Source organism: Hippoglossus hippoglossus, chromosome 7 (genome assembly GCF_009819705.1).
Source record: "Hippoglossus hippoglossus isolate fHipHip1 chromosome 7, fHipHip1.pri, whole genome shotgun sequence".
NCBI lineage: Eukaryota > Metazoa > Chordata > Actinopteri > Pleuronectiformes > Pleuronectidae > Hippoglossus > Hippoglossus hippoglossus.
Genome location: NC_047157.1, coordinates 26,170,972 through 26,183,791, shown reverse-complemented (window position 1 = coordinate 26,183,791; position 12,820 = coordinate 26,170,972). Strand labels below are relative to the sequence as shown.

The following is a 12,820-nucleotide window of genomic DNA, read 5'->3' as shown; positions in this document are numbered from 1 at the left end:
TTCACTGAACCTTTATTGATGATCAAACATGAAGTGAACAAGGCCGTTATAGTGCAATGTCAACAAGGCCAGAGATTATTATTATTATTACAGGACTGAGGAGGTTAAGAGATGCTACAAAGATTTTTAACCAGATTTTGCTCTAATTTGGTTGAAACGTCATTTCTTTTGTAAACTGAGATTCTGAGTAAACTTAAATACGAGTGACTTTAATACCCTGAACGTCGATGTGGAGGAAACGTCCACATCAGTGTCACATTAATATCTTTGCACTGTCTAGCTTCAGTTTTACAGTTCAGACGTGTACACGAGTCTCTATCCAGCCCTGCAGGACAACAACACACTGATTTACACAATTCTTACACATTTCACCGATGGCTCGAAATCAAACGCACAACAGCTAAAAACAAACGTACAATCTCCAGCAGATTTGTGATTCAACAGTTAAACCCTGTGTCGTGATTATACAGCATGTTAGTGTTACTGTCTGAAGGATCCTCGTTGGTCTACATGCAAAACGAAACCACTACAAGAACCTGCTGTGTGCCCCCAGAGGAACGTGTGATTAAACTACACAGAAACAGACACACACAGATAACCGTGAGAGACTTGATGAAGGTTTTGGTTAACCCATTCAGCTGATACATTAAAATCGTTCCCTTTAATCAAACACAAGACAAGAGACAATCTTTTAACTTACCAGCCAAACACGACATTATTCTAACTTTACAGGTGAAACGGGGAGAAAATGGAAAAAGAGTAAAACCGTCTACGTGTCAAAGCAACAGTGACAGTATGATCCAGTTCAACAGCTCGGACTCTGGTGAAGGTCGATGAGACTTTCAGGGTCGTGAGTTGATAACCGAGGAAACTTCTGTCCTGAGGGAACTGATCAAGTGTGATCGACCCAAACTCGTCCTGAGATCGGAGGCGTTTTATTCTTTTAAAATAGCAACTTCCTTCTTCATAGCAGCACAATGATTCACTCTCTCTCCTTCATGCCAACACACACACACACATCTGGAAACTCTGACAGGATAAAAACATTATTTGTGAGATCTGATCAAACGACTTCACAGGAGACGCATCCAGGACATTACATGTTTTAAAGGTGCGAGTGGACGAACGCTCACCACTTGTGTTCAGATCCCTCAGGACAGATACCCGGGGGGGGGGGGGGGGGGGGGGGGGGGTGTCCTGATATGGCTCTGATGCATTGGACTGTATCATACTGGAAGTTGTCTGTTATCTTGTCCACCCACTGTTTTGCACGTCTCCCCACCGTCCACGTCACATAGTCAAAGTGCAAAAATCAAAACACGCTCCCTGAACCTTTGACGTAGAAGATAAATTTAAATGCGTATTTTGCAGATTCCTTGTAGAAAATATTCCTGATGTGTTCGTTTGATCGTTTCCAACACGAGACTAGAAAAATACTCACAAATCTATTGATCCGCTCTTAGGAAACGTCTGATCGGACGCTGCTCAGGAGCAGAATCTCATGTTTGGTTTGTGATATAAGATGAAACGGATCCAGAGCAGCAGCTCCCTGATCGCTCACCGGGGGGCAGCGTCACCCAGAGAGAGGAGAGGAGCCAGGCTGAGGGAGGGAGGGAGCGAGGGAGCGAGGGAGGGAGGGAGGGAGGGAGGGAGGCTCTGTCACCTGAAACATAAAGTGCCAACGAGCTCTGACTCGGCACAACTGTTGGCCTCGCTCTGCTTTGCTTTGGGGTCGTGACAAGCTAAACAGAAGACGTGAGCCAGCCCTCAGGAGCAGGATGGAACAGCTCAGTGTTTCAGAGACGAGCTTCATGCAGGACGAGGTGAGAGGACGACAGCAGAGCAGGTTGCATAGAATCAACAGTTCAACGTCTGTCAGGAGTCGCCTGCTCCTGGACTCACGGTCACCCGGGATCTCTGCTACTACACAACCAGGAGGGGGCCCCGGTTGTGCTCCTGCTTATGATTGTGTGTTTCTTATATAAATAAAAGCCGGGGGGGGGGGAGCGACGTGCATGTGTGCAGCTGATCTGCGTGTGTTCTGGTGAGTGTTAGCAGCATGCTAGGCTACCGGGGGTGAGCTCTACAGCGCAGCCAGCTGTTTGCAGGGCGTCACGAGTCCGAGTCCCGACCCTGAGCTCAGCCGCTGAGAGGATGCAGATCCACCTTCACCTTCTCGCCGCTGCTCAGCATCCCCACGGTGGGATAGAGGCCACCAGGGGGAACCAGCATCTCCCTCCGGCCCATCAGCTTCCCGTTCCTTGTGAAGAACACCTGCGGGACCACAGGGGGCGACAGCGAGTTAAGATAAACAAACACAAAGCTCTGGGTGAAGGTAAATCCTCGGATGGAGCGATGGAGGAATTAGTCAAGAGAAGAGAAGTCTTACGTAACGATTCTTAAACAAACTCCATGTGAGAGGACTCGGTGCTCCGCCTGTAACCAGGAATCATGTGCAGTTCGGATATTGTTAAGTAAATAGGCGACAGTGTAACGTCTGTCTTCTCGTGGGGGTAAAAAGTCAATGTTTGCACAACGTGTCTCTGCTAAATCAGCGAGTGATCAAACATCATCCAGCTGTTCTCAAAAGAACATCAACAAGCTTTTCGATGCTAATGCGAGGGCTTCTCTCCAAGTCCGAGAACAAACACTGACACACGAAACACAACAAGACAAGTTCTGTGAAGTGTGTGTCTTCAATTAATCAGGCTGAGTCACACATCAAACAGCCAGTGTGCCACCCACTGCACCGCTGCTCAGTGACTGGAGAAGGTATGTGACTGGTTTCATAGGTAAGAACAACACACACACACGCACACGCGCACACACACACACACACATGCACGTGCAGCCGTGCCCATAGTGGCCTGTGTGATGTTGTGGAGCGTTGCACTGTGGGTAAATGTGTCCTGCTGGATAAATATTGACAAATCCCTGGATTACAGTTCAGCCTCTTCCTTCTCACCCACTTGGGTTTCAGCACCGTGTTGTTGCACCAGCGCTGTGAAACCCCGCCGGCCTGCGAGCGTACGATTCTCAGCAGCTTCGAATCGAGAACAATTAAAAAAACGCACGGTGTTTGATTCCCAGCTGCCAGGTGTCGCTCGGTGAAAACAAGACGGAGTGGCGACGTCGTGAAGAGGAAATTGTTGCCGTCAGGAGGAGGAGAAAAACCTGCAGAGCTTCTCAAAACAAACGCCCTCTGAAGAAAATCCCGGAAACTAAAGTCCCCGCTCTGCGAAAGGTTTCGTCCGCCAACCAGAGCAGTTTATTAAGTTCAGCCGGGCGCAGCTGACAGAGACAGGAAGTGACGCATCATCTCCGCTGCGGAGGTCACGTGGTTTTCTTGGCAACACACGGACACAGTCGTCGGCTCGTATCACCTCAAACTCTCTTGACTCATTCATCTGCGTCTGCTACGTGTTTTCAACAGGAGATTTGTGTGTTTTTGTTGTTGTTTTCATTTTTGCGTCTGTCGCTCGCTGAACTTCCTCGGGTGTAAATACCTGCGAAGTTCTGTGCATGTCTCAAAGCGGCTGATTCTTCTACACAAAATTATTGAGACATCTACTGTGATTCTGTATTTCATTAAGAGCCTCGTGCTCGAACCGTCACCGGCCAATAAATCTAAAGTTGTGCAGATTTCCTCTTCTTCACTCGTCGTGGACAGGAACCATCTCCAGCGCCTCCGACCTCTGTGCGTTCCAGTGAGGTGCAGGGAGATTGGGCGTATGTGTGGTATATTTAGATTCCCAGTAATGGGTCCCACAGGAGCCATGTTACAGCAGAATATGAAAGTATTCATTATGATGCAAGTCTCTGGGGCTCCTGCTTTTACAAGTCATGTAAAATAATTGCTGTAATCCTGCTGAGTGCTGCTCCACAGGTAGAGCTGCCAAAAGAAAGATTTAATATATGTTAAAGGTACCCAGTGGAGGTTTTGAACACCAGTGAAGCCATAATGTTTTTACAGGTGGAGCTCTGTTTGGTTGTTCTCGTGCACGCACACACGAGCACATGCGTGAAAACACACATGTAAAGATATTCCACTGATCTACAGATGGCGGTAATGCACCAAAATATGGAGCCAATATTGAGTGTGTAGAGAGTTGTACATCTACCTCAATTAATGTGAGTTTATCAGATTTGTAATTGTGTAAAATGTATAATGAGATTTGAAGATGAATCTGTGAATGTGTAGATAAAGAGTAGAACCACCAGAGAGAGAGAGGAGGCTGAGACGAGCCGCCCTCTCTCCCTCGTTTCTCCGCCATGTTGCGTTCTGTCAACGCCATAACCGCAATGCATGATGGTATTTATTGAGGGACACGATGAATCCACTACACAGGGTAGAAAGAATTTCAATAAACATTTGGAAAACACTACAAAGTAAGAGATTTCAGACACAGCCCAAGTTTCCGTTTCTGGTTTTGTCGGCTGAATTCACACTGTTCCACAGAATGAATGTTTAGAAAGTCCTCCTGCAGTTCCATAATATCTTAACTCCTGATGTTTAACGCTGTTTATTCTCTATTTGCTGAATTTACTGTGTAAAATGTTGCCACATATCTGTCGTCACGTCTGTAGCTCGACAACAATGACATGAACTCAGTGGAACCTCCCAGGAAATCACACATTAGGTTAAAGCTCAAGACGTGAGAACCACCGTCACCTCCACAATAAGAGTCAATACTGTAACATTCACTGAACTGGATGAAATATAGGTAACAGTCAGTATTCCTCACCGTGACCTTCCTTCCCTCCTGTCCCTGCTCTACCTCCTCCCCGTCTTCCTCCTCCTCCTCCTCCTCCTCCTCTTCCTCTTCTTCGTTGAGGTACAGGACGTTCTGGACGCCTGCAGGACCCGGACGGACCTCCGGCCGATCCCAGTCGTCCATGTCACCTGAGGACAATAAAGCGAGTTAAAGAAAAAGTCATTCATACAAAAGCAGAGCACAGGTTAAGTAACTGATTAAATACCAGGTTATAGTTTGGAGCTAAGACATTTTTCATTAATGCCTTTAAACATACGTATTAAAAAAGTGTACATGTAAAACCTTGCACTGTATAAATGTAGTGAAGGAGAAAGTACAGATATATGTAGCAGAGTAATAGTGAAAAGTACCTGAGATTAAGTACAAATACATGAAAAATGGAAAAAGAAAAGTATAAGTAACTAAGTAAATGTACTTAGTTACATCCCAGCACTGTTTGTGCGCTCTTATTTGGTTTTATTAGTTCCTGTCATGTTTCATTAAACGTCGTGAAACCACATGAGAGCAGAAAGTTTATGTTTCAGGGAACAGATGGAGGACAAGACGTTTCACCTGTGAGTGACTGCTCAGGTTTCCGTGCCGGGACCTTGGTTAATATCCAGTTTCTTTCCAAACACAACGAACCTCTGTTAAGACCGAACGTTGCAGCAACCGTCTTATGCTAAACCTCGGTAATTAGGGCGAAGAGCGAAACCTCCCACGAACACGTCAACCGCTTTTAACGAGTGACGGACGGAATTCTACCACCTGAACCCACGCCGCTCACCTTCTCCGTCCAGGATGTAGTCCCGTGGGAACATGATGCCGCAGCCCATGATGTCGCCTTTGAAGCAGCGCGGGCCGAAAGCGTCGCCGACCCCGCTGCCATGAAAGATCTTCCCATCGTCTGTGAGGGCACAGAGGAGAAGAACTGGATTTATTATTGTTGGTAGGTAAATCAAACGAAATGATGCAACTGTGTGGGTGAACCTTTCTGCAGCAGTCTTTCACAATCACATCTGCCAGCGTACGAAAGTCTGATGAAGAACCATCGAGCAAAGAGACGTGAGTTTACTGGTACAAAACCTTTGAGCAACTTTAAACCTTAAAAGGCATCGTGACAAACTGTAAAATCTAAATAAGACAATACGCAAAACTGAAAAGACATTAAAAGAGCTACAGAGAGAATAGAAGTCTATTTAAATAAGAAGTAAAAGAGTTAAAGTCAAAATTAGTCATTTATTAAAAGTAAACAAGAAAGTCCTGAGCTTTGATTCAGAAGTTCTTTGGAGTTCAGTCGGGACAATATGGCCTCTAACGATTTATTATATTACATCAATAGAATGAATTTAATAAATACGACTTGCATCAGGTGCAGTAAGTGTCATAAAAAGGAAATAAATTCATTATCCTTCATTATAAAACTCATCAGGGCTCGCAGGTGAAGTGATAAGTTACTGGAGCAGCAGCAGAGACACTTTGTTTCAGGCCCGACGCCAACTTCACCAAATCTGCAACTTACACAATGAGACCAATTCGTCCAGCAGTGATTTCCACATGTTTAACTAATCAAAAGAAAAAAATCATACTGGACGTCTCCATAAGAAAAGATCGAACTGCCTCCTGCAGCATGATGAAGTGTAGCACATAATAAATTATACAGGAGAAAGAAAATATTTAATTAAGTTTAAGACTTTTCTCGCTGCTTTTTGAATCGAGACCAGTTTGAGGTGTTTTTTGTCCCATTGCTGGAAATCAAGAGAACCCGTTTCCCAGCGTGTGCAACATGTGAACATGTAACGCGGCACCAACATACAGGACATCCTGACATTCCAGTGAGATGATGGTGTGTAAAGGTGAAAGCAGGCCGAGTAAAAACACTTCTCACCCCCCCCGCCCCCCACACAGGAAAAAAAAAGACATGCACAACATCCAAAGGAAATCATCAAAACAACACATCGCTGCAGCGGCGAGAGACAACAATGGGGGAAAAAAAGGGCAAAAGAAAAACATTACAGAGGGAGACTGCAGACGAGCGCTCCTCAAGCGAAGCGGCGTGGCTGCTGCCGGTAAATATTTATGGAGTTGTCATGGGACCCGTCCCCGGCTCAGGATACTGTTTAAACAATCTCTATCTGAGCACCAGGAGGGAGACGGAGACACTGTATTATTACGGCTCCCATGCGGGCCCTTGTCACAACACCACACACCAGGCGAACAGCGGAGCCACGCCGGCACCGGGGCAGCGCGGCTATAAATAGCAGAGGTCGCCGGACAGTGACACAGACGCCTGCTGGAGGTGAGCTGGGCTGTGGAGGCCCAGGTTCGGGCCTGAGGATGGAGCCAGTGAAACGTAGGAAGAGCCGGCTGAAGAGCTGGAGGCGTGTTTTGCCACTGGAGCAACTTTCAGATGTGTTGGAAGTTTTTATTCAGATTGTATCTATAAATTAAATCAAGTTTAACTATCACCAAACGCTTAAAAGACTAAATTAATTAATAAGCTTTTATTCCTGCTCAGAACACACAAACTTTAACCCTCAAATTTCACTCAGAGATGTTAGTAAACTCAATATCTTGCAGCTGAATGAGAAACACATTTTTCTTGTTTTGTGTTTACTGTTGTTTCTTTAACGAGTGTCTGTTACATCTACAAACACACGTCTGACTTCCTGTCTGACTTCCTGTCTGACCGTTCATCTTATCAGCTTCACACTCCAGGAGAGTGATGTGTTGAATTCGGTGCCATTTGGACACGTGATATGTTCAATATTAATAAATATGTTATAAACAGGAGGCCGTCTGTAGCCGTCAGTAGTTAAGCGTGATCTCCATCATTAAAATAACATTGATAGAATCACTTCCTCCTCAGCAACGTGTCTTCAAAATAAAAGCACAACACCTGTTTTCTTGCCGTAATGCTTTACGTTGAGCCGGATTACAGACTTTTTATTTTGTAAAGTTGTGAACTTAAGTCTGAATATTGTGTCGGCTGTTTAACGAACCTCTGAAATAACAGCTTATACATAAACTACACACGTGAACGGTGATAAAGAAAATTCTGTTTCACTTTATGAAAAAACTTTGACGATAAAACTCTTCCCTGCAGATAAACCAGGTGGGATGAACACAAAGTTTTCTAACTTCCCTCTGCACCATAGACTGTTTATAAAAGTATCTGCACACAAACAATAAAAAGTGACGGTAGATCGTAGAAGAGTTCGAAGACGACTCACTAATGACGAGGATTAAATCTGACGTACAGTCCAGAGCCGGCACAGAGGACGGTAACTTCAGCAGAACCATGAAAAACACCGTGAACCTCTGGAGTTCTTCATGGCTCAGAAACTGCTGCTTATTCGTTCCCACTTCATTCCAGGTCCAACCAGCCATTACTTAAATATACTGTCCATGATCTTAATAGCTGGGCCTCTCTGGCAAATGGTCCCAGGAAGTACACTTTACTGTTTACGATTTATCAGCAGCTCAACACGTAGAAGCTGCAAATGGAATTTATAGTAAATTCTCAGGAACGTGTGCAAATATCACGTATGTGGGGGGGGGGAGAATATAAATATTGTGTCTTAATTTCTCATGTTTTAGGAGTCTGTGAAGTCATTGTTCCCTGGGCAGGGAAGCCCAGTCTTTTCCAGACAAACTCTCATGTTACGAGAAAACCTGTTTTCCTATTCCCAGCTGGTGTCGGTCCTCAGCCAGGTTCTGGGCTCCTGCCCTCTCCTCCCGTGGGCCCGGCTCCAAACCCTTAGATGGGATCCAGTATTTCACCCTCTTCACGAACCTCCCAGCCAGCACCTGGTGGTCGTCACTGTTTTCCTTCCCAGCGACCACCTCGCAGCGATCGGCCCGGCTTCTGCATTAACGCCATCATCAGGTTCTCACTCCATCACGGGCCTTGGTGCCAAACCCTGGTCAACACCTGTAAGCTAATTTTAAACTCTCTTAGTCTCCAACACAAATTTTCCACCACATCGTGGCTCCAAATTGAGCCGGCTTCCTGTGGATCGATTTCCACCCTTTTTAGCACCAGAGCACACTTAGAAAAGCAACAGAAGATATTATTGTATGCTCAGGAACAAAAATAGCTGCACACAGCTGCCTGCCAAGCTGAATTATACTCAAGACTTTTTTTAATATAACAAGATTAGTTCAATATTTACCAGAATTGTTTCTAATTTAGTGCGGTCATGATTTATTGTCGGTTAATAAACTGCCCATTTCTTCCAAACAATTACAAGGTGCCACTTTGAATTGTTTAAGCAACGATTCTGCACATGAAGTTCAGCTTATTTGTAATAAAGTTACCAGACACTCCAGCTTGTGAAAACCATGTCTACAAATACAAGTTAAGTTTTCGAGTTTCGTTCTCTGAACAAAATACAGAATGGAAAAGCAAATGTTTATGTTTATCTGTTGTAATCCTGAGAGAAAAGTTGTAATATTACAAGAATAAAGGAAGAAAAAGTTTCACAAACATTCTCATTGTGAAACCATGAAATCTCTTTCAGTATGAGACGGATGTGAAGAACGATAACGTCACAATCGACCACGACCAAACACTTCCTCCTCCACTTAACACACAGTTTCCTCCGGGTCTGTGGTTCTTTCTTCTGAACAGACTCAGTTTCTTTCTAATAATCCGACTTTATTCTCGTAGTATTATGACTCTTAGTATTACTTCAACATGGCCCTAATACTTTTTCCAACTCTCCCGTCAGAGGACAAGCTGTCACGTCACGCTTCCTGCTTTGGTCCAAGTCTTTAGTGTTTTTTGATTTGGTTATTTATTTGACAAATTACTCTCTTTACAAAGAGTTCTGTCATCACTGTAATGGCGTCTTTAACCACACGCACAGTGGAGCTGGACAAACTCTCCTGTGCCTTTATTATTATATGAATGTGCACATTGTGCTGCAGGGTTTTTTTCATGGCCATAATGAAACGGACACCGTAGCTATTTTCAAATGCCCCAGGATACCGTCTTACCACCCGACCCCAGTGAAAACACTACAGGGAGCTTTTGAAAAAATAAGCCAGCATTCAGGAGGAAGACGGATCAAGTCTGCGGAACTTGACCTGTTGTAGTGATTAAAGTTTTCTTAACTGTCCCAAACCCAAAGACATTTAATTCACTTTGAAATATTAACAGCAACTCCTCACATTTGAGTGTTTCAGTCCAAATGTAAATATATATTAAACCAGTGCAGTGCTCACGCGGAACCTTTAACTTTGCAAATGCTTTTTGACATTTTCACTGATATCAGGGAATAATCTTAATAACAACCAAGCAACTTTAGGGGATTTATATTTATGAGTATGTACAATTGTGTGCAGATCCAAATATAAATCTGTGAGGAAGTCCGCTGCAAACCTGTAACTACCACTGATGTGTAACGAACATGACTTTATGTGGAGTTCAACGGGACTGTTGGGTCTTGGCGGAGATGCATGCATGCGGAGTTCCATTCTAGTTAAATAACCGATTTAGTGAGAAAAACTATATAAGATTATATCAGGAGATGATTCCTTTAGTGGTGACGTCTTTGTTCCGTACAAAGTGTAACAGAGACAATATCATCCAAACCCATTTTTGTCCCTTTAGGTAAGAAGATGATAGCATCACTCTGCACAACATGTTGCTTCTGAATAATTGTTTTTGCGGAACCTGAGCTGGAATCAGATTAGACCCCGTCACTGATATACTGAGCAGCCCAGAAGTGAGACTGAGCCGTATTATCTCGGGTTATGTTGGTGGTGAGGGATGGATGGTGGCGGTGGTGGTAGGGCACAACCTTCAGCTGCGGGTGTTGAGTCATAGCACGTGTGATTCACTGATGGGGGGTTTAGACGGTTAATGAGGCTTGCTGAGGAGCACTCAATGGTTGGATGGCTGTTTGCTCCCGATAGGGCCCACAGGGGCCTACAGGGGCCCACTTTCCCACACGGACCATTAACCTGCGGAGCCAACACATAGGATGGAAGTCCACGCTGGGCCAGCTCTCAATACAAACACTGGTGGTAACACCAGCCTGCGCCAAAGAACTCTACAAGCTATACAGGGGAGCAGCGATACGGTCGAAGGCCACTTGTATATATAACTGGAATAAATCTGGAGTAAAGTAACAACCTTAAAATAATACAGCAATACACATCCCATGTGATCCAGGTCCAGACTGGTCAGAGGACACAGAAATAGAGCTCAGGAGTCAAACTGTACAGGCAAAGTATAAAAAGGGAAATCATTATGTTATTTATACATTTGCTTCCAGGCTGAACAATATAACTCAAGAAACTATGTAAATCCAGTGTATTCCTGAAAAGAAGTGATAACATCATTACAAACACTAAGACTATGAGGTTTCAACTGTCTATATGAAGCTGAGACCTGCCAAGAATATTCTGGCAGATACTTTTCCTTCTAGATTCTGAGGTCAAATACAAATGTAACCAAAAATAAACAAGGTACCACGAGTCGTAGCAGCACCTCTTCACCGCTTGGCTGGCACCGACCAGGAAAACCAGAGTGACAACGCTGAAGTCGTCTGTTCTTAAAGCAGTTTATGCTGTGGTCGCACGGCCTTGTGTGGGTAATACATTGTTTAAGTTTTTGTCATCCTGCCAAAGAGGGTCTGAATGCAGTTCTCGAGGCTCCGCAGCTGTTCAGTAAACATCTGGGATGCATGGAGCGGCGAGGCGAGACACTGCATGAAGAAGAGGCCCTGGCTGTTGATTTTAAGTAGCTGGATCCGAGCCTGCACCTTAACCAAAGCATGGGAAGGCAAACCTCATGCGCACAGCGTGGAAAACCACATGCATCATTTTAGTCTCTAACAAATAAGATTAATGGGAGCTGTGCTGGGGCGTGCACATTTCTGTGGTGTCCAGTGCACGGCAGCCAAACCAGACAGACCGCAGCCCTAGACCTCTGGGACTGGCACGGGGAGCCTCTGTGAATGATTGGTCTCGTCTGTCACTCAGCAACGAGGCATCATCCACAGACCCCGGCAGGACACGCAGCATCAACTGTTATTATTACCAATGTGTCCAGAGTAGAGAGTCGGCACGGGGACACAAGGATTCAGGACTACAAACATCAACTCCGAATATAAATGGAATGTGCGGCGTGAACAAGAAAATGTGTTCCGATAGATTGGGAGGTCAAACGGACAGTATGTACAACTAAAAACAAAACAAAAAAAAGAATTGCTCATTTCCGGGTGGAAATCCATGGAGAGAAAATGACATTTGTGGCGTGTGAATCAGAGTAAGAGCCGCTGAAATCCCCCGAGAGAGCGATTAACAATGCGATGCTTCAGACCAAAGTCATGTTGATGAAAGCCAGCGAGCTCCTAACTGCTTTGCCCAGATAAGGACTAACAAGATCTTGACTGTGACAGTGGATTGTCAGATAAAGACCTGGCTTCCCACTGTAGCTTGTAAGGTTGTAGTAGCAGCCACCTACCTGCTGTAGCTGACGCTTTTCTCATAACACGGCAGCAGCTAATCTCTTAGCACTGATAGCGACGGGTGCTGAGGCCTGGAATGGGAGCTGTAGGGGTTTAGTGCAGATGCCGGTGCAGATAACTCTCTCGGGCTTGTGGTCACAAACAACTAACACTGAATGTGTGTGTGTGAAAGCAGAGGGAGATGAAGATAACTTTGACTAAACTGGGATGAAGATACAATCGTTCTCCTTTTTCTGATGCTGTCACCATGTGTTTTATCTGCTTTCTGTCCGTCTCATCTGCCTGCGCGCCTCCTTGATCTCTGTTTGTGTGAGGCACCTCCACATCCAGCTGAGGCGGTGCCCTGTGATGTTTGCATCTGAAGGCAGCAGATAGGTGCTTAAGAGGAAGTATATCAAATTGATGTGTTTCATTCAAAACAGACTACAGAGGAATTCCACACATACGGAGGAAGTAACACAACAACCTCTTCCTGAGAAAATAACAAAAGACAAAAAGGGGAATGGTGAATATCTCACCTGCATGGTAGGCCACCGACCCTCGGCTCCAGCCCGGGTGTCTGTTCCTGGGGTAGTCCTTCACAAA

General features: G+C 45.0%; 1 protein-coding gene across 1 annotated transcript in view; it reads right to left on the bottom strand.

Moving 5' to 3' along the window:
- spryd3 (SPRY domain containing 3) overlaps window positions 1–12,820 on the bottom strand; it is a 51,249-nt gene continuing 38,429 nt past the window's right edge. Inside the window, exons 8-11 of the mRNA XM_034590583.1 lie at window positions 12,754–12,811; window positions 5,542–5,661; window positions 4,746–4,903; window positions 1–2,274 (exon numbers count right to left, since the gene is read on the bottom strand). Of these exons, the coding sequence (XP_034446474.1) occupies window positions 2,140–2,274; window positions 4,746–4,903; window positions 5,542–5,661; window positions 12,754–12,811 (471 nt within the window). The 3' untranslated portion in view covers window positions 1–2,139. The remainder of the gene's footprint in view (window positions 2,275–4,745; window positions 4,904–5,541; window positions 5,662–12,753; window positions 12,812–12,820) is intronic.